Genomic DNA, 21,885 nt, shown 5'->3' on the forward strand with positions numbered 1-21,885 from the left:
CAAACTGCATAAATCATTGTATGGTTTGAAACAGTCCCCAAGACAGTGGTACAAGCGGTTTGATAAATTTATGTTTGGTCAGAAGTACACTAGGAGTCTCTATGATCCATGTGTTTACTTTCGCAAGCTACATGATGGGACCTTCATTTATTTGCTCTTATATGTTGATGATATGCTAATTGCATCTAAGAGCAAGGTGGAAATTGAAAAATTAAAATCACAGTTGAGTGGTGAATTTGAAATGAAGGACTTGGGAGAAGCTAAGAAGATTTTGGGCATGGAAATTGAAAGAGATAGATTGAAAGGCAAGATTTGTTTGTCACAAAAACAATATTTGAAGAAGATACTACAGCGGTTTGGCATGGTTGATAAATCTAAACCTGTAAGTACACCTCTTGCCTCTCATTTCAAGCTTAAATCTACTATGTCTCCTAGCACTGATGATGATATGCAATATATGGCTAAAGTTCCTTATGCTAGTGTTGTTGGTAGTTTGATGTACTGTATGGTGTGTACTAGACCTGACATTTCACAGGCCTTAAGTGTGGTGAGCAGATATATGCATAACCCAGGTAAAAGCCATTGGCAAGCAGTGAAATGGATTCTACGGTATATTCTTGGTACTGTGGATGTTGGAATTGTGTTTCAGCAGGATAAGATGAGTCAGTGTGTTGTTGGATATGTGGACTCTGATTTCGCAGGTGATTTGGATAAGTGCCGATCTACTACAGCTTATGTGTTTACTCTTGCTAGTGGAGCGGTGAGTTGGAAGTCGAACTTGCAATCTACTATTGCTTTGTCGACTACAGAAGCTGAATACATGGCGGTAACAGAGGGTGCAAAAGAAGCAGTTTGGCTTCGTGGTTTACTTGAGGACTTGGGAATAATTCAAGATTATGTGGATCTCTATTGTGATAGTCAGAGTGCTATTCATTTGGCAGAGAACCAGGTTACTCATGCTCGCACTAAACATATCAATGTCAAATTTCACAAGATTCGTCAACTGGTGGAGGATGGTGATATAGAGCTCCTGAAAGTTGGAACTGAAGAAAATCCTGCTGATATGTTGACCAAACCAGTTCCATTGAGCAAGTTCAAGCATTGCTTGAACTTGATTGGTGTTTGTAGCATTTGATCTTCCCTACGGGGATGTCGGAGCGGCAAATTGGTATGTGATATTCTACTTGTGATATTATTGTATCAAGTGAAGCCAAGGTGGAGATTGTTGTTGTTGACTTCACTTAAATGATTGGCTTAGTCAAAAGTTGTCTCCCATGTGAACTAGCTGCATATGCTAGGTGAATGAAGTTGGCACAGCCGAAAGAATTGAAAATTCTTTGGAGTAGGTAGCCACATGTTTCCTTCATTCCATGTGTGCATGCATGTGCAAAGTAATTATACACATGCAAACAAACAAGGGAATTATTGCAGCCGTATGAAGCCATAGAAAGAGATAGAGAAAGAAAAAAGGAAGTCAAAAAGAAACAAAAGAAGAATGAATATGTTTCTTTGACATTGACAGCCAAGATGTGATAGAATCGGAAGCAAAGAGAAATAAAAGCAGAGAGCAAAGAGAAACAGATTGAAGAGAAGGGAGAAACATAAATTGAAAGCCATCCTTGAATACTCTGTCTTTCCTCTCCTTTTGGAGACTTAGCAATTCCATAGTTGAAGCTTCTTAAGCTTAGTTGTTGGTGTTGTTAAGTATTGTATATGAGAAGTAAGAATTCTTCTTCTTCTCTATTTGAATCAGAGGAGAGTTAATAGGTTTGGGTGTATTGGGGATTTGGGTAGAGAGAGTTGTTCATAAACTCTAATTGTATGTTTCTCCAAATTGATCATAGTGGAATATCTTGCCGGCTCCGAAAGTGGATGTAGCTCAATCACACTGATTGAGTGAACCACTATAAATCTTGGTGTTCTTTGTGGTTTGTTTATTAGGTGTTTTTGCTTTGTTTGTTACTGTTGAATTCATATCAATACCTTGTTTGTTACGCTTCCGCACAACAGAGAAATACAATTGAACTAGTCTTGGATTTGCCACGTCTAAGGAAGCAGGTAGTAACTCAAAATAATTAACTCCCTCATCTTCTCCAATTGCAATTAATCCACCGGAAGAAGACAAGTTAATTTGGTCAACCTCTTCTTCTGGCACACTCACGGCAAGAGAGGCTTTTCATTTTGTAAGGCCTTCTCTACCTACGGTGGATTGGGGTCGATTGTTTTGGTGTAAGTATGTGGCACCTCGTATGTCAATTTTAGTTTTGAAGGTACTGAGGGGAAGGGTGCTAACTGAAGACTTTTTACAATGACGTGGTGTCTCTTTGTGTTCAATGTATCTATTATGTCGACAACAGACGGAGTCCAAAGAGCATGTCTTTCTTCACTGCCCATATGCAAGGTCTATATGATCTTATATGTTGGACAAATTTGAGTTGGGTTGCATTCCTAATTCATTACATGAGCTATTTTCATTGGGTTTAATGATTGGTCGCAGCCCCCAATTGAGAGAATTATGGGTTGCTTGTTTCTGTGCCTCTCTTTTGATTCATCTCCAAGCTTCATTAATCAGTTTTGTTTAAGAGATAAGTTGGGTCTCTCTAATTTTCGTTTTAGATGAGTTTTTTGTTTTTGTTTTGGAAGGCAGGATGTTGTTTGTCATTCATTTTTCGTAGTACTTTACATCTGGGAAGTGTAGGATATTTACTTGTATTTATCTTTATTTTTAATAAATCTTTTACCTCGCATTTGCGAGGTTTGATTCAAAAAAAAAAAAACTCAAAATAATTAACTCCTTTATATTCAGAAGCAGGTAAAGATTGTACGACGATAATGACTTGAAATACACTTGATAAGACGGACAAATGGAAAAAGAACTATTATATAAAGCCACCGTAGCAACCTCAAAAGCCTTATAAGATATTATACATACTAGCAATTCACATACGCGATGCGTGTAAAACACATATGCGATCTTTAATCGGTTGTGGAAATAATAATTCTTCTCAGGAATATAATATGATAAAAAACAATTACTAATATGATAACAATATTATCATAGCTGTTCGTTTATATCTGGGGTAAGAATTATCTCAAAAAAAAAAAATATCTGGGGTAAGAAAAGGCGCTTCTGCTCTTACTTTTCTCTTCTAATTGCAAGTTTGTCTTCGTGTCTCATACTATGTTGGGTGGGCATATCTGTCTTTCGGCAATGGAAGGGGACGACGAAAGGACCTTGTCCTGCTTTTTCTTCTGCAATTTCAGGTTGTTCTTGGTGTTTGGCACTATGTCGGCTGGGCATATGTATCTTTGCGGAGTTGAAGACGTCGTGGTGGGGTTTAGAAAGACAAACAACAAAGCTGATCTGTACTATTCGGAAAGCCTCCATCCAAATCAAGGTTCACTGTGAGTCGGTGATCAAGAACAAGAACAGTGACAACTCGGTGAGACTTTAGTTCTAAAAGAAGGAGTTTTTTTTTTTTTTTTTTCTGCAAAAGGTAGACAGCAATATTTTGATTCGTGATTAGCTTGGCATAGAAAACAAACTCAGGAGAAAGAGATCACTCAACAAATGAAGTTCAGATTATTACCTTTTGATTAAATCGGAGTCAAAAGTGATTATTAAATTACTATAAATCTGAACTTCATTTGTTGAGTGATCTCTTTCTCCTGAGTTTGTTTTCTATGCCTGTCTCAATTGTTCTATTTCGGCTTTATTCAGTTTGGCATGCATGTAGTTTTTGATATGCAGAATAACTACAAATGCATATATGTACCTCAATGATATAAGTGTAGGGTTTTCTATCAAGGGAAAATGAAAGCACAGAAGTGACTGAGAAAATTATTCACTTACTTGATCAAACTGTCTGAGAAGTCTCCTGATCCATTTCAAACCAGCCAGCAAAATTTTTGTACGCATTTGATTTGTTTGCTCTATTTCTTTCAGCAAAATTGTTTGAGGGAGGTTAGCTCTATTTCTTTCAGCAATTTTTTTTTTTTTTTTTTTGGATGATTTTGATTTTTGTACGCATTTGATTAGTTTGTTCTTGATTGTGTAGAATGACTTTATGAGCATTTTTGTGTAACTTATAAGCTTTTGTTGTGAAAAGATTTGAACTTTGTTTGTTAGACAGTTTATATGTTGTGCATTATGTGTTAAAGGGACTTCATTTGTGATATGGTTTTTGCGGCACAAGTCTTTCTTGAAGCAGATGCCTGTAATGTTTTATCAATCATGGGCCAATAATCTTTGTTTTCTTTATGCATAGAACCTGAAAGTGGGTACTGCTCTCTTGCCACATTTTTTCAATATAACAAGTAGCTTATCTGTTTATCAAGTTTACAGCTTTATTATATTGTATATGGCACTGCTATGGTACCAAGATTTAGCAGAGCATATTTGACAAAAAATGACTCTTTTCATATTATTCTTTGTAGACTAATTTTAAAGGGTTCTTGACAGACCTTTTTAGAGTTAGAGTTTATATTCACTGTTGTGATTTGCTGTCAGTGAATTTTAAGTTCAAATATTAGAAATGGAGAGTATCTATCTTATTTATTTTGATTGTGAGTATCTGTGATGTGGTTGGATATTAGAATATTAGGATTTTCTGTGCATATTATGTAGGATTTGGTTGGAGTGGATTTGATGTGTTGTTGTACCCTGGTTTGTCCTGATGGGAATCAAATCTGCTTCAGATTCCACAAGCATTGAAAAGGTTTTTATTGGGATTTTGTTTATGGTTTGTTTCTCAGTTAAGGAATGCTTCCAAATTACAATGGCGTGATCATGCCCTCTTGGTGCGTGTTTTTCACACAATGCTCAATGCACTACTGATAAGAGAAATGAATGCCTTTATTGTGTTATATATATATATATATATATATATATATATATATATATATATTTATATTTATATTTGTTTGTTTGGGTGCAAGTGTTTTAAGTGTTTGTTTTATATATATATATATATTTTTATTTGTTTGTTTGTATCATGATCTTCATACTGATTAATTTGTTAAAATTTTCCAATTTATCAACACAAATATCTTTCTTCTTTCCTTCTTTTGTTAATTAAAGGTCATTTAATTCAATTTTTTATATATCAAACTTGATTTCATTCTGTAGTGTCTGCTGTGACTTCTGAATATATACAGAAACCAAATCTTTTTGGCACTGTGAAATAATGACAGCAAACCAAAACTACAGTATTTGTTATATAGTATATAGGTCAACGAAAAACTTTTCAGTATAGTCAATACATGAATGTAGGTGTTATATTGGGTGAATGACATTTTGATTGTTATCAACTAAGATCTCTATCATTAACTCATCCTTTTACCATACCATACTTAGTTCTGTTGAAACTAAGCTAAAAGGTAGATACTTGGGTAATATCTAAGCTAAAAGGTAGGCATAATATCTGATTGCTTTACAAAGCCTTTTCTTCCATTAGTGATGCCATGTTTGGTTTTGGTTTTCTTATGTTTAAAATTCTGATGGACGTCTAATCTCTGTACATCACAGGCTATTCTCATGTGGGACAAATAAAGAAGGGGATTCATACTTGGTGGAGTGGAATGAAAGTGAAGGAGCTGTAAAGCGTACCTATCATGGTCTTGGGAAGCGGACTGTTGGGGTTGTGCAGTTTGATACCACCAAGAATTGATTCTTGGCTACTGGTGATGAGTTCATGGTTAAATTATGGGACATGGACAATGTTAACCTTTTGACAAGTACAGATGCAGATGGTGGACTGCCGGTAGGCATTACATCATGTTTATTTATTTATTTATTTTAATAAAATCGTTCTTTCCAACTAATCATCATGGTCTTAAAATTCTGCAGGCTTCTCCTTCTATTAGATTTAACAAAGAAGGAATACTGTTAGCTGTCTCAACAAATGACAATGGTATTAAAATCCTAGCAAATTCAGATGGAATTAGGTTGCTGAGAACAGTGGATGCTTCCAGAGCTGCTTCTGTGGCTGTTGTGAAGGTAAAGTTTCATTTTGGCATATCTTTAGATTTGTTAGCTTTCTTTGGTGATATTCACAATGTGCGTCTGCTTCATTAATATGCAGGCCTCAGCAATAGGAACATTTGGATCGTCTAACATTACTGTTGGAACAGGCATTGGAGATCGAGCAGCTCCAGTGCCAGCCATGGTTGGACTGGTGAGTGTCATGATTCTCTCTCATGGGTGACTCAAATCCCAGAAGAAATCCATATAAATCAATGCTAACGTAGCTACACATGTTACTGTCATGAATTTGTTATTTGATGGTAAGTCCTCAGAAAGCATGCTCCTATTCAGTTCCGCATGCCATAATAAGCACACTTGATCTTTCTAATATCTTAAAATTTAAACAGTCCAGTAGTACAATTGCTTTCTGATGTTTCAGATTGTATAGTGCATGTTTTTCTGTTTCATAATTGTTAGTTTATTACATGGAATAAGAACCTGTAGGTTGTTTAGCATTATTACTAAAAGGCATTTCCAAATCAAAACACTGCTGATGACAAACTTATGGTGAAGGAATATTAAGCCTATATATATGTCAACAGGTGAATTGAAAGTATAAATAAAACTATATTTGTTCCTTTTATTTAGGTCGAGTTAAATGGAGCACTTGAAACCCTGTGTTAGCAAGGATTTGGTGCATGGTCATATAGAATGTTGGGATTTTGTCTGCAAGCCTTTTCCATCATATCTGCTTTCCTTATTCTATAGAGTACATCATTCCAGGGTTGTATACAGAATTACAGATCGAATTAAAATATGTTCATGAACACACCAAGTCGAACAAGTCAGAGATAATAATCTGTGCCATTAAGTAACCTCAATGCAATATCTCTGCAAGCCAAAGCAAAAGCCAAAAAAATGAAGAAAAAAGAACAAAAAAACTCAGAATGAAGTTCAATAGATTCTGAAAGTTAGATCAAGCAAATACACTTTTTGGTTTAGATAGCAATATAGCCTATAAACCAATGAAGTTCTATAGCATTCAAAAGGTAGTCCCGATGTTAAAGTTTGGATCTTTTAAGTGTATGGTTTCTGGGTTTTATGGGGTTTTCAGATTTTGAATTGAAATGGCTGGAATGGGTAGGAAAGTTTAGAACTTTGGGGTTACCTTTTGCTTTCTAGGTTTTTTAGGTTTCAAATGGAAAAGGGTAGTCTAAAGTCTGCATGTGGTCCCAGCGCTGCCTCACCTTCCCTGTCATACAGTCATATTCCGACGAGCCATTAAAAAGTACTCGGGTCTTCTTCACTCACTCAGCCACTTCTAATTTTCTGTATCTGCATGCGTCAATTATGACATTCAATTGATGATTTCGGATTTTAGATCAACGGCATCCTTTCGCTACAAAATGTTGAATCAACTAGCATAAAGCACAACAGAAGAGCATGTGACTGCTGCAAGAACAGAACATATTGAAGTTTCATAACATACTTACAGAACCAGTATTTGCAGGAAATATAAGGAAAAAGAGCAACGACAGCAGCAGCATCACATGCATTATGGAGAAGGAAACCACTATATTGAAGGCTGAAGAGCTCAATAAGAAGCATCAACAAGTTGATCATATTGAATTGATACATTAGATCCCTGGCAGCGGACAAGTTCATGAACTTTTGAAAGCTACTTCAGACCCATCTGCCAATGTTCTCGACATCGTGCTTTACTTTTCAAGGGTAGATGTTGGTTATCATAAGTGATAGTGTCTTCAGGCGGTACTTTTTTGTTATGCTTGATGTCTTTTGGCTGTCCCATATACTGAAATCTTAGGCCATTTTGATATGTGCTACCATGATTTAGGGATAAAACCTTGAACTTAAGTACATAGCAGTTTAGACAAACAATTTTTTTCGTATGCAGCAAAAGAAATAACTAAGAAATTGAAATTCTTACTTTTTCAAGAAATTTCTATTTCAGCAGATATTAAGTTTATAGGCCTAACGGAAAGATTAGGGGTATTTCAGCAGAGATAAAATCGCACCACCAGCGGGAAGAGGTAATTGATAATCATTCTCTGAGATTATGAGTTCTCTTGGTTCAAGCATCGAAATGTCAGAGTCTAAGTTCAAGAATGTAACTTTTTTGATAATTTCAGGACGACAAAGTACTAGATGAAGAAATTGAAGAGGACGAGATGTTCTGGAATCAGGAGGCTCTTAAAGAGGTAATATTTTTTTTTCTCTTCTCTTTCTTTTTTTTGAAGTTTTGTTTACTGTAATTTGTACTACTGTACACTGTTTGTAATTTACGTTCATGAATGGATATTGTGGTAGGAGGAAGAAGATGATAACTATGAAGTGGAGCTGAAGTTGCTGATGTGTTTGATAATGACTTTATTAAAGATGTGAGTTCTCTTCTAACAGGGCTCAAATTGTTTACTTTAATTTCAAGTTTTCTAGCATTTTAGAGGAAATGTGTGAGTTTAAATTACCTCTATCGATTTGTTTGTGCAATTGATTGGGAACTAAGCTGTGATTATTTTGAGTTGACGTCGACAGATCTTTGTATTTCCTTTGATTATGTATTTTACAAACTTAATAATTAATACCTGAAGTCACCAACTGGTGTATAAGAAATTATGCTGATTTTGGGGTTTTACTAATTTTGAATCAATTTGGCACCTTAAAAAAACAAATGGTGAGCAATGTTCAATTAGCATTTTAATTAGTACTTGGAAATTGGAAGTACAGAATATCTTTTGCAAGGCTATAGATTGTGTTAATATTAATTATAGTTGGCTTAAGACTATCAGTTCCTAAGCTGGATTGAGCGATGCTGTGATTTGGTGTTGAAGCATCTTTCAGTCATGCAGAAACAAAGGTATGTTGCTACTCTCTTAATACACTATTTGTCTCTGTCTCACTAAATGTACTAATACATATTATGACTTTTCCAGATGCTGATGAAAAAAGTTGATGCATTGATGAAAGCCATGGAGCGGAGTCTATGAAAATAAAGAGAAAAGCCGTAGCTAAAGATAAAGAAGCTGCAGCAGCCAAGGTGAATGCTAACAAAAAACTCATCTAAGAGGTTGTAATTACTTTTCAACAGCCTCAATACCATTCTTTCCTTTTGTATTTTGCTTCTGTAGCAGCATCCCTTTCAAATATTAAAATTTTGATTGACTTCTAATTGCTGGGGGTAACAAAAGCATCTTGAATGTTTGCTTACACTAGATTTATTGAAGATCATGTGGATATTTAGTCTTTATGAGCAATGTGTCCTATTTTTTTATATTAAGAATAATCCAACTACTGTATACTACTACAGCTAAATTAATAAACTACAAAACCCGCAGCAAAGCGCGGGCACATTACCTAGTTCTGTACTAATTGTAAGCTAATTGACCCGCTCTCTGCCATATTCATAAAATTAACAAATTATTATAGGATATTATCCGCTTCAAATTAAGGGTGCAAGCCTTTTTACCTCTTACCTTTTAGCATTAAGAAGACGAGTATACTAGTAGTAGTAAGTTTCAATTGACTATTTTTTTTGGGGTCTTGCTAGATGAATCCATCAAAGATGTAAATATATCTAGCAGACAGCATTTAAAAAATAGTCATCTAATTTCCACTTTTAATGCCATAATTGTACCCAACAATCTTCATCCCTTCCCCCACCAACTCTCCATCATATTGTTCCAACCTTCAACATTGATCTCTCCTTAGTGCCCATACGATCCAATTCTATATAAACTTTAAAGTTATTGATGATTTTTATCAATTGTCTGACTAAGAATTTCTCCATCAAAAAGTTTCTTTCTTAGATGATTCATCTAATTGTAGAATTTTCATTTGGGACTTTAGGTGTTGAAGATTTCAACATTTTGAACATTAGATTATGGGTTTCTTGAAGTGGCAGTCACCATTAGTCATAATTTTTTTAGTCATTTGCTCATACATAGCATAGCTTGTGTGTTAATCTATTTCAAGCTCTTCTAATTGAAAGACTTCGTCACGAGAGAGGGAGGGAGAATCATTTGCTCATATATAGCTTAGCTTGGGTGTTTAATCTATTTCAAGCAAAAAAATTGATTTAGTGCTGCAATCAATGTAGTCGTATTCTGCACTACTATTATCACCTTTGAAAATTTTGAGCTGGGCCTATTTCCTCAATGAGTTGTCGAATTTGAAATTAAATTATGTGATGCTGGAAGATTAGAGAATCAATCCATTCTTCAGAGAGCACAACACCATAATGGTTATTTAAATTTGGGATTTTTTTTTTTTTTTTTTTGAGATTTGAGACGTTGTGAGTTGAAAGGCTCAGCTTGACCATGGGTAAGAACTCCCAAGTGTAAGCGGATATTACAAAGAAGATATTTATCTAGGATTCATTAAGGTACGTACATCAATATGTCGATACAACAAGTGGTCAATCAATTAAGATTTAGATTAACTCCATGGATTAGAGACTAGTTTGGGACTGCTCCACCTTTGTATCAAACTAAGTGCACATGATGTATCGATATATTAATGTACTGTAAAAATGGTAGAACTTCCCATTTAACACAAAACTCGGAGGTTAATTGAGTAAGAAGGAACATAGATCTGTAAAGCAAGATTTGTTTAGGGGGAAAAAAGAAGAGAGGAACATAAAGCTCTACAAAGAAGGATAATGGATTCCATACTATTATGTGAAAAGTTCAACAACTTAATCTGACAACACAATCGTTTTACTCAAGATAGATTTCTTGGAGAAGGTTCACATAGTACTCAAGAGATCTAGGAAATAAATCTGCAAACTTTTTGTTCCTAGAGCTTTTATATAAACCAAGTGGAATGGAGTATCACACAATGGAGCTCATGGTATTCTGAAATCCCCAGTGATAGCAAAGAGTTAGGTACTTAGGTTTAGAATTTAGAAACCCGTGTTTTCCATGACTCCGACCCTTTGGAACATGGAAGATGTAAAGTGATTCTCGACAATTCCCCTTCTGGAAATGTTTCCAATTCTGAACATAGACTTGAGAGATGGGAGAAGCGTTGGCATCTGCTCCATCAGTGACCCCCTTTTTCAGTAAGATCCTCCAATTCAGCACGCTCTTTTTCTAAAATATAAACAAACAAAAAAGAAAAATATTAGAATGACATAAAGATTGATAACTACCAAAACAAAAAGATGAAAAAGTTAGCAAATTTGACAACTACCAACTGTCGGTTTCCGAAAATTGAAAGAAGAGGTAAAACATTATACACCATCACTTGCCTAGCAAACTTTATTTATTCAATAGAACAGTAGAAACGGCACTACAGCAAGACATATTCAATCAGATTATAATATCAGATCTGAAAGCTATATTCTCTTTTGTCAATGACCTTGTATTACTACCTAACATTTTTCTTTTCTTCAACTAACTCAGAAAATATCTAAAGCATCTTTTATCATTCTAAATTCTAAACATAAAGAGGCCTATTCTTAGAGCACTAAACATGCAACTGAACTTAAACTATCTAAATATGCATATGCATCTGTCGTCATTTGAGCAATGACAGGCATCACACAACTTATGCTTCCCTTCTCGTTCTGTTTTGCTTCTCTTATTATATGACCCCAAACCCCACAAAAGCTAAAGCAAAAAAAACCTGGTCAACCACTTATGCTTCCCTTCTCGCATCTCCCTTCCTCTTTAATTAAGAGAGGTTTATCATAAACAAAACTTTTTTGGCAAGCTGCTTAAGAGATATATCAGAAACATGGGATTGTATAACAAGCACTAACAAAATTGAATAATGTCAAAATCTGTTTCTAAGTGTCTACTGCATACATCATCAATTTAACAAAGAAGAAAGCTATCTATTAAGCAAATACAAACTCCCTGCAACCTCTGATAACATTTAGTCATTTACATACAAAGGCTAATGAATATCTCTAATTCCACACTACATCAGAAGTAATCAAATATTCACCTGATATGCACTACAAGTCTACAAGAACGAGCTGAAAAATTGGAATGGCTTCTAGAAAGTAAAGCAAAACCACACCATTATTCTCTTAAACTCAGATTCAGCAAACTATTAATTGAGAGAAGCAACAAAACAGTAAAGTGGGTTCTATATATTTTGTTGTTTGCGATTGTTGGTGAACACTACAGAGAGAAGCAACAACCAAACCCAATGATATAAATTCAATGATTTAATCCATCAAGATCCATACTTTCAACAACAAAAGAGCACAGATTAATCAAAGCAATAAAGACAAACTGAGAACTGAAGAGAGAGATCAGAGATGGTAACTTCACTACCTTGTTTCCACCCAAATCCCAATAAGCACTTCAGAACCCAATCCCAGGCATCCCAGCTCAGATCTCTCTCACTCTGAAATTGTGGGTTTGGATGAAGAAGAGAGAGATGGAGTTATGGAGTCTACGAGAGAGGCAGAGAGGGTGAGAGAGCCATCGTTGGATATACTTGGATCGCTTCTTTCAACAGAGTAGAAAGGGTTTTAATTTTCAGAAATAACTTAACGGGTTCCAACGGGTCTAGCACGGCATGGTTTGTTAATTTACGGGTTTTTGGAGTGCGGGTTTTTCTCAGTCTAGATTAATAATTGGCGGGTTCGTACGGGCTTTTAGCGTGCGGGTTTGTGGGTTGCGGGTTCAAATGTCAGGCATATCTGGAGGGGTCTATATTTTGGTAACTAAAACTCACTAGATTAAGGCTTAGTTTGGCATTGCTGTGCTGTGAGCAGAAGTGCTTTTAGCTCTGCTGTGGCCAGAATTGCTTTTGGTATTGCTGTGAGGAGAAGTAGTTAAATGTTTGGTAAACTATTTTTCAAAAGTGCTGTGAGAAAAAAAAAATTAATATTAATTTTTAAAGATAATGAACATAACTTTTTTGAGATTGTGATAATCAACATAATTAAACATTCTTTTCATCTCTATCTCTTTTTGGTCGAGATCCATACCCAGGAGTCTAGGATCATTCTATTTTCTAATCATTCCCCAGCAACCATTTCAATTCATGAGTTACCAAGTGCAGATGACATTGAAATTGCATGGTGCAAAATCGTGAAACCTTTACCCACTCAATTTGTTGGGAAGAAATGGGATGAATTTGCAGATTGTTCAGAAAGGGGGTGAGAGGGGCAGAAGAAGATACACGATCAATTAAACTGCAGACTTCAGGGAGCCGAGGCAGAGGGAGGAGAAGAGAGAGGTGAAGCTTTTGGTGGTGGCAAGGAAGGCCCTCTCGATGACTTCGAGAGCTCTAAAGGTCTGAATGGTCTGGTTCAATGGGGGGGTTTTTGAGTCGAACCAGTGAGGATTGGCTTTGAGGTTGGGGTGTCGAAGCTCACCGGATACGGCTTCTCAACTTGTCTTCCTCCATCTTCTTCCTACAGTCTCTGCGGGTTTGTGTCCAAATTACTCAATCTTCGGTGATTTTGCAGTCTCTGTGGGTTTATCTCAAATTCTTGTTTTTCACCTTATGTCTGCAGAAGCCATTTTGAAAAGCTACAAATTGTAGCTTCTGAAAACCTGCTGTTGGAAGAAGCTAGAGTGACCAAAAGCAGCTTTTTAAGATTTTACCAAACACCTTGGATTAGACCCAAAAGCGATTTTGGTTCCAAAAGCACCCTAGGAAGCAATGCCAAACTAAGCCTAACTTTTATTGGAAGTTGAAAGTACTAGTGTGTAAGAAAGATCAAGATAACTAGACCTGTAAATGGACCGGGTTTTAATCCGGACCCGCTCCAGATCCGTGGCTATTGGACGGGTTTGGATCGAAAATTTTGATCCGTTGATCCGTTAATGATCCGAATCCGTTAACTCATTTATTTAACGGATTAAATATTGATTTAGGTCGATCCGATCCGTTAATGATTCGGCCCGTTTTTATAATAATAGAATATTATTTTTATTAATATATTATTATTTTTAAAAAATATAAAATATAAAATATAAAATATGAGGTATAATGATATAAATTTAATATTACTATTTAAAATTTTAAAATATTTGAAATTATAAACGGGTCGGATTAGCGTTATCAAGATAAGTAGATAACGTAGATGTTTTAATTTACCAAACTCTGGCAACTCAGATATTATATAACCCTTGAAATAGAGCACTCGCAAGTACTGCAATTTTGGAAGTAAATCATATGTAACCTTATAAGCTAGATATGAGAGCCCAACGGTATCAGAAAGTGAAAGTGGCAGGAATGTCCTCAGACGTATACATTTAGGGTCAGAGTAGGCTTCAAACTTTTGAACCCCGTCATACCTATCAAGAGTGTAAGACGAATAACATGCCTTGAGATGACATTGAAATTGAATGTTTATTCTTCCAGTTTTCCTCCAATCTAAAACAAGTCTCTCCTGCTGCCCATCGTGCCAAATCAGTAACAAGGTCATGCATTACATATTTCGAATTGTTCTTGCATGACTTTTGAAATAATGACCAGGATAATAGTGCTCGAAAACAATCACTACCTATATCTTCCTATTGGACCGAACCTTCTGCCATCCAAAGAAGGACCAATTGCTTCTCCCAAAATTCAGTCATTCGGAAATATTGAACAATTAATAGGCAAAACAACTAATACATAATTGAACCAGTATATGTGGTCCTTTCTCTAGTTTCCAGACCTGATACACCACTGCAAGACGAATATGAAGTTGTTGAGGTTGATATGCTGGAAACATAACAATTTTAGCCTTCCTGTGGGGAGTAATAAATGAGAATAATACTATAATCATTTTAGAAACAGAAGAATTGCTCAAAATTGCAGCAAGTGTCACAAAAGTAAATAAAGGAGAAATCTACTTGAGAGTTGCAGACATGGTCCTCCCTCCCAACTTCGCCTGCTCGAAGAGAGTGATTTGTAATTCTACCCGATTGATTTGAGTTGTTCAAAGTCAATGATGACCTATCTTCGTGTCGTGATCTGTCAAAGAGAAGAAGGGTAGGAAAGACATTTACTTCATACTCCTTTGTTTATATAGGAGAGTAAAATTGAAGGGTTAATGCTCATACACCCTGATTCTATCAAAATACGTCCCAAAAACCCCAACAAATTATTTTCATTCCTCTTCACCCAGCCATCTGTCCCTTTCTTCCTTACTTACACAACTTTCACCTTTTCATTCCATCAGTACCCTTCTGATGTTTTCTTTATATATTAGTTTAATATTTCTGTTACGGTTGATGAAACGTGGTGGACCAATTCTTAAATTATTTGTTTAAACAGAAGTCGGATAGATTTCATCCTCTATTCAAAGGTAAACAGTACGATTTACTATTCATAATTTCGATCGTTGACAGACTCGAATTAGTGGCCATCTGTAAAAATACTAGCAAAGAATTGCAAAAGGAAAGAGAAAAATTGAGAAAGTTGAGAGCCTATAGAGATAGTCTTAATAGGGAATCACCCAACTATTGGGATATCATTTATAGACTTCAGACTAGAATCTATAAAATAGAACAAGAGATTGATAACCTCTTATATGTTCTTGAAGAGGAACAAAAACCTCTTGATTATTTGAGCATTGGTTAGATCCGCACTCCACTGGTATCAGAGCTTGTAAAACAGCTCAACGAGAACCCCTCCTTAATGGGGACAATGTCAGAATTGTTATTAGAGAAAATAAATTCTCTACTGAAATCTTCTGATGAGAAATATCAGAAGCTGTTTCTAGAAGTATCTAGATGTCAAACTCATTTAGAAAAATTACCTGCTATAATCCACCAATTAGAAAGATTGGAAAACAAACTGGATTATATCAAAGATCTTCCAAAAACGGAAGAAGAAAAACTAACGAGTGTTAGTAGACTAATCAAAGAACAGCAAAAAACGCTGGATTCTATACTGAAGGACAAGAAAGTGCCTACAGTAAAAAAGAAGACTAATGGATTCAAACCATTAGAAAAACCAGACACAAATCGTGTTCCTAACATGATTTTTTTGGAACCATCTACTAGTCAGACTAGTATCCGGTATGAAAACCCGAAAAAAAAAAGAGAAATGAAGATGTTAAGCATCTTTGGAAAAAATAAAGGAGTTCAACTCCTAAACTCTGAAGAATTTGAATACAATGAAATCGAGCATGAGGTAAAAAACGCCTCAATTCCAAAGCTACATTTCAAACAGATCTATAGAAGGGGAACATTTGACTTGATGGATAGCCATCATTTCAAAGTACTTGAATTCACAACCCCCTCAACAACAGGAGAGACAGATCTCTTGATGATCACCCCTGCTGAAGTTGCCAGAGCACAAGCAAAGAAGTATCAATTTATGCACATTGGAGCAGTCCAAGTCGGCATAAAGCTTTTGGCAAGAGAAGGCATCAACTGTTCAGTCCTATGTGTCCTGCAAGACAACAGACTGACAGACTTCCAAGCTAGTCTGTTGGGAACTCTAGAAGCATCACTTTGCAATCAAGTGGCATATTTCAATTGCTTCCCCAACTTCACCACCAGCCTGAAGGATGCAGCCCACTATCTCCGACTGAGAGTCAAGACAGATGGCATATCAATGAAAGATGATATGCAAGAATTGGCGATAGTATACCGAGTATACTATAAACTGATGAGCACCACAGTAGAGCCGAAGACACGGATCTCCAACATCCCTGGTCTCACTACTGGATTCCTCACCAGCCAGAAGAACCATTCACAACAGATTCACAAGGTTGCTTGGAATGAAGTAACTTTTCCTCTTGAATGGAAATTATCCGGTCCAAAAAAGCTACCGGAAAGAGCAAAAGCAAAGATCTACGAGAGTAGAAGAACTGGAGAAATCAGCCTCAACTTCGACAATCACAGAAAAAGTGACGTCTGTCCTGAGAACATCAGGATAAACAACAGTCTTCTGAGAAGAAGCTACAGCACTAGAGAAGCTAGTGTTAGTGGTACAAAACCCACTATTGAAGAGCCAATATCAGAAGAAGATCTGGAAGCTGATCTACTCAGACCAGTCCATATGCTAAGAGCTGAGAGGCTCTATGATCTTTATGAAGAAGCTGAGAATTGTGAAAGTCCTGAACGATTAGAAAAACTAATCGAAGAGATGAAAGAATTCAAATTCAGAAAGACGAGAAAAGTCTTTCCTTATCAAGATATTGAAATGGAAGATAGAGAAAGCTCCAAAACTTTCATAAAAAGAGAAACAAGGGAAACAAAACTCCCATTTCAGAAAGCCCCCACGGGTAAAAAAAGGGGAAAGAAATTCCCAAAGATTTGTCCCAGAAGACAATCTGCCTAGAGTTCCTATCACGAACTATGGCATCTGGTTAAATCTAGACAAGAGTCTAGACAAAAGAAAAACCATTGACCAATGGGTAGATAGCCTGATGATGGCTTCTGCACTTACCCTTGGCAAATTTGAAGCACCAGATTTGCAGGTGTACTATGAAACTACTCTTACTGGAGTGGCAAAAAAGTACTACCTATCTTTCAAAGAAACTGCCAGAGGAAGAGACTGGCTTGAAGAGATAAAAAATTCAAAGTCTCCGTATGATTTTGCAGTACCCCTGTACGATCAGTTCTGTGGAGATCTCTCAAATCTGAGTGAGAAAGCCAAAGAAACGGCAAAATCGAATATCTATGCTCTCAAAATTTGTGACATGAGATATTTCGAAGAATACCTAAATGAATTTCAGGAATATTAATGTACAATTGGTGAACTAGAGAATACTGATCTAGTTAATCTGTTGCACAGAAAACTCCCTGAACCATGGAGAACAGCTGTGAGAGAAAGCATAGCTGAAAAACCAATTGAAAAATTTTCAGTTGGAAGAATTGCCGACAGAATCCGGCAACTACTGAAGGAGCAATGCAAAGCCAATCTTAGAGCTAAGATGGCCAAGAAGCAACTCAAAGGAGTTGAAAATTTCTATTACGGAATACTGGATATGCCCACAAACTGGGGATGTCATGAATCCAAATTCCACAGAAGGAAGAAAAAAGAAAAATATTACTCTAAAAAATTCAAAAAGAGTAATCAGAAAAATTGGAAATTCAAGAGAAGTTCCAATTACAAGAAGCAACAGGATGAAGATCCTAAAAAGAAATTCTTCAAGAAAAAGAAGAATACTAATCAGCATAAACAACCTAGCAAGAAAGCTTGCAGATGTTGGTTGTGTAAAGCTGAAGGGCACTATGCCAACGAATGCCCGGAAAAGGGTAAAAGATCTACTAAAGCTCTCTTTGAAGAATATGAGCAAATAGTAGAGGTAGCAAACATGAAAGGCTACGAAATAGCCTATTTTGATGATGAAGATGACAACAGGTCTGTTTATTCTGCCTGGTCTGAAGAAGAAAGTTCATCAGAAGAGTCGTTTGAGATAGATTCTGAAGTAGAGTACTTCGAATCCAGACAAATGAATGTTTTAAAAATCAAAAAATGGGAAGAAAGTAAGACAGAATCTTTCATGTCTTCTTATCAGGTGAACCCTGGTACATTCGTTTGTGACTACTGCTTTTGTCACGAAAAGAATGGTCTCCCTATGTTTTGTGAAGAGTCTAAAAAGACTTATCACAAAGAATGCTTCATAGCTGAAGCAAGAAGAAAAACCAAAAATGGCCTTGTAAGCCAATTGGTTGAACAAGAATATGAAGAATATTTCGCTGAGAAAAAAGCGAAAGAAGTAGTTGAAACTCTATTCCAGGAAACCATGGAATCTTCTTCTTAAAAAATAAAGGAAGAAATCATCGGTGAAGAAAAAAGCGATGAAGATATTGAACTGGTTGAACCACCAGAAATTGTTCCAGAAGAATGTAAACCGTTCATTCCAAAGGAACAAACTCAGGAAAATGAGCTTCAACGTACAATCGAAAGTCGTCTCTACTAGTAGATACAGTAACTACATAGAGATTGGACTAAAATTCCCTGATCACAAAAAGTATCATCTACATGTCTTTGTAGATAATGGATCGGGATTTACTGTTGCAAAGAGATTTGCAATTCGAGATGAACTCTGGAAAGAAGATAAGAAAAAATATGCTACTGGTGTCACATTTGATGGAAGCCATCTAACCATGAAAAAAGTAGCAAAAAATGTTCATATCTCCATTGGTGGAGGAACATTTATCATCCAGAATGTTTGGCAATCTGAAGGCCAATGATCTGATTTCTTGTTGGGCAATGACTTTATTCTCCAACAAAGATTCATTCAGGATGAAGAAGCAATCGGCTTCAGAAAAGGAGAACGGGTGTTCTGGGCAGACCGACTCACACAAGCAAAAAGTGTGGTACGTCCAGGTTTTACTACTCAGTATCAGAGATCGCAACAGAATAGTGGTGATCTTCCCCCATACAAACCCAAATTTGAACCCATACTCCAAATCAAACAACAAGAGGAATTACTTGTTGAAGAATCTTCTGAAAAAGAAGAAGAAGAAGAAAAAGATGAAGAAGCTAGTTTCATCCATGAGCACAACCTCAAGCATTTTCAGAACAAGCTTGAGTCTCAGAAAATTCCCACTCTTGAAAAAATCAAGAAACTACTAGAGCAGAATGTGGATACAAATCCTCAAAAGTTTTGGGAAAAAGACCCAGTGGTATGTGAATTGAGATTGCATGACATGAATGCCATCTGTCATGTCAAAGCCATTCCTCAGTACAAAGAGGAAGATCAAAAAGAATTCAAAAATGATATTGAAGATCTCCTGAAGAAGAAATTAATTCAACCTTCCACTAGCCCTCATCATGCTCCAGCATTCTACGTGAGAAATCATGCAGAAAATCTACGAGGCAAAGCTAGAATGGTTATTGACTACAGAGATGTCAATAAGAAGACTGTCAAAGACGGTTATCAAATTGCTCAAGTAAGAGTATTGATTAACCAGCTCAGAGGAGCCAAAGTCTTTTCGAAATTCGATGCAAAGTCGGGTTTCTGGCAGCTCAAGATGCATCCTGAGAGTGTACCTCTCACTGCATTTGGAACACCACAAGGTCATTACGAGTGGTTGGTAATGCCTTTTGGTCTAAAGCAAGCTCCCTCAATCTTTCAAAGAAAGATGGACAACATCTTCAAGCATGTAGCGGAGTTCTGCGTCGTCTACATAGATGACATCCTGGTCTTCTCCAAAAACATAGAAGAACACATGAAACACCTCCATGAGGTAGTAAAGCTGATAGTTCAGCATGGAATTATCCTAGGTGAAAAGAAAATCTTCTTTATCCTCGATGAAGTTGATTTCCTAGGAATAAACATCAAGAATGGAGTGATAAAACTCCAACCTCATATTCTTGAAAAGATCTGGAAGTTCCCAGACAGAATTCCTGATGCTAAGAGTCTAGAGAGATTCCTTGGTGTCATAAATTATGGAAGAGATTTCATCCCTAAAATCTCAGGGTTAACAGCAATGTTATCTCCTAAAACAAGTTCCATTACTTCACAGAAGATGATGAAAAGATTGTGAAGCAGATAAAAAATCTCTGCAAAAACCTCCCTCCTCTCCAACAACCAGAAGAGAATGATGACATTATCCTCCAAACAGATGCGAGTGATAATTACTAGTCCGGTGTGGTTCTGGTGAAAGCGCCTGGAACTAACATTGAAAAGATCTGTAAATTTTGTAGTGGCAAGTTCAGCCCTGCAGAACTGAATTATCCCACAGGGGAAAAAGAAATTTTGGCTGTCAAGAAAACAATTTTAAACTCTCCAGCTTTTCTTGGAAAAACCTTTAATGTCAGCACCGATTGTGCTAGAGTAAAGAATTTTAAAAATTTTAAACTTGACAAAGCTGCTGATAGAGGAAGATTAGCCAACTGGCAATTATTTCTTAACCAATATGATTATATTGTTGAATTAATTGCAGGAAACAAGAATTATCTTCCAGACGCATTGACCAGAGAAATGGCAATGTTCAGCCAAAGAGAAGACGACGAAGGTCGTAATCCCAGAAGCAGAAGGACTGGGAAAGAACAGGAACCTGAAGAGGATCCTAAAGAAACCAAACAAAAAATTCTTAAAAGGTTTCTGCTAAGCCCAAAAAGCTTGGCCTAAGCTGATCAATCCCAGGGTAAAGGATTGGCTAGCCCGTCTCAAACGGCAGACGGTAAAGGCACATCAAGACCGTTGATGGCTGCTGCTTTGCCAAAAAGCAGACCAACTCCAAGTGGAGTTATAAATGTTTTTAATTATGAATTAAGAACTTTTGATACTCCTGTGTTCAAAACTGGCAGGAGACTAGCTTATCACCAGAAGGCAATCCTGGATAATCTCTTTTTTGCCTTTCAAGAAAGAAGCAGTGGTCTGATGTTCCCAGCTCTTTTCGCATTAGCTGAAGAACTCTACGCAAATGGAAGACCACAGGGTGAAGAGCTTCATATGCAGCAGAGTGCTGCAAGAAAAGAAAAAATTTCCTTCCTTGAAAGTCCAGAAAGTGCTAAAGTCCCTATCATGGCACTCAATGAGTCAGACTGGCATGAATTCCATAGTCTGATAGGAAGGCATAATCCTGAAAACTTAGTTCCTCCAACTCTCTTCATCGTAGCAGGACCATATGTTGGAAGATACCTGGTAAATGTTCAGAGTGAACATCCCCAAGAACACAAGCTTTGGCATGTTGAAAATGGTTTTGTCCATAATCTGTGGACTAAAACTAATGATGATCTAAAAGGCTTACCGCCTATTATTGTCAACACAGTCAAGAACATTAGGAAAAATGACTGTATGCTTCGTCTAAAGTTTAGATCCACTCCTCCAGAATGGATCCAGAAGACAAACGGTGAAGTTGAATATATTCCTCCATATCATTATGTGAGAATTATTCAAAGAAGATATCTTCAACCAGCCTGTGTAGCATACAATGGCCAACCAAATTCTAGCATCCCTTGGATGAAGGCCATGGCTCTTGACTACATCAAAAAGATCATCTCTGAAGACATCAACAATACCTTCCTGGCAGCAG

At 36.5% G+C, this 21,885-nt stretch overlaps 1 protein-coding gene and 1 long non-coding RNA gene across 6 annotated transcripts; one reads left to right on the plus strand and one right to left on the minus strand.

The window, feature by feature from the left end:
• The first annotated feature begins 3,155 nt into the window (after nt 1-3,155).
• On the plus strand, nt 3,156-9,190 carry LOC133714298 (topless-related protein 4-like). Of its 5 annotated transcripts, none has more exons than XR_009848548.1 (8): nt 3,156-3,443; nt 5,528-5,762; nt 5,849-5,998; nt 6,084-6,285; nt 7,476-8,184; nt 8,294-8,364; nt 8,773-8,840; nt 8,917-9,190. XR_009848548.1 is itself a non-coding variant. In XM_062140395.1 (6 exons), exons 2-5 carry the CDS (start codon nt 5,694-5,696, stop codon nt 7,437-7,439), a joined length of 405 nt encoding a protein of 134 aa, XP_061996379.1. In that variant the 5' UTR covers nt 3,160-3,443; nt 5,528-5,693; the 3' UTR covers nt 7,440-8,184; nt 8,294-8,863. The 5 variants fall into 5 exon arrangements, 1 of the variants encoding a protein (XP_061996379.1); XR_009848550.1 differs by having other exon boundaries at nt 6,084-6,176; nt 7,461-8,184; XR_009848547.1 differs by having other exon boundaries at nt 3,158-3,443; nt 6,084-6,176.
• Nucleotides 9,191-10,618: 1,428 nt separating this feature from the next.
• Nucleotides 10,619-12,532, minus strand: LOC133715757 (uncharacterized). The gene is made up of 2 exons (XR_009849202.1): nt 12,268-12,532; nt 10,619-11,073 (listed from the first exon to the last, which is right to left on the minus strand). It is a non-coding gene; the product is annotated as an uncharacterized LOC133715757 (long non-coding RNA).
• Between the last annotated feature and the right edge of the window lie 9,353 nt (nt 12,533-21,885).

The sequence above is a fragment of the Rosa rugosa genome, chromosome 6, assembly GCF_958449725.1.
Source record: "Rosa rugosa chromosome 6, drRosRugo1.1, whole genome shotgun sequence".
Taxonomy (NCBI): Eukaryota; Viridiplantae; Streptophyta; class Magnoliopsida; order Rosales; family Rosaceae; genus Rosa; species Rosa rugosa.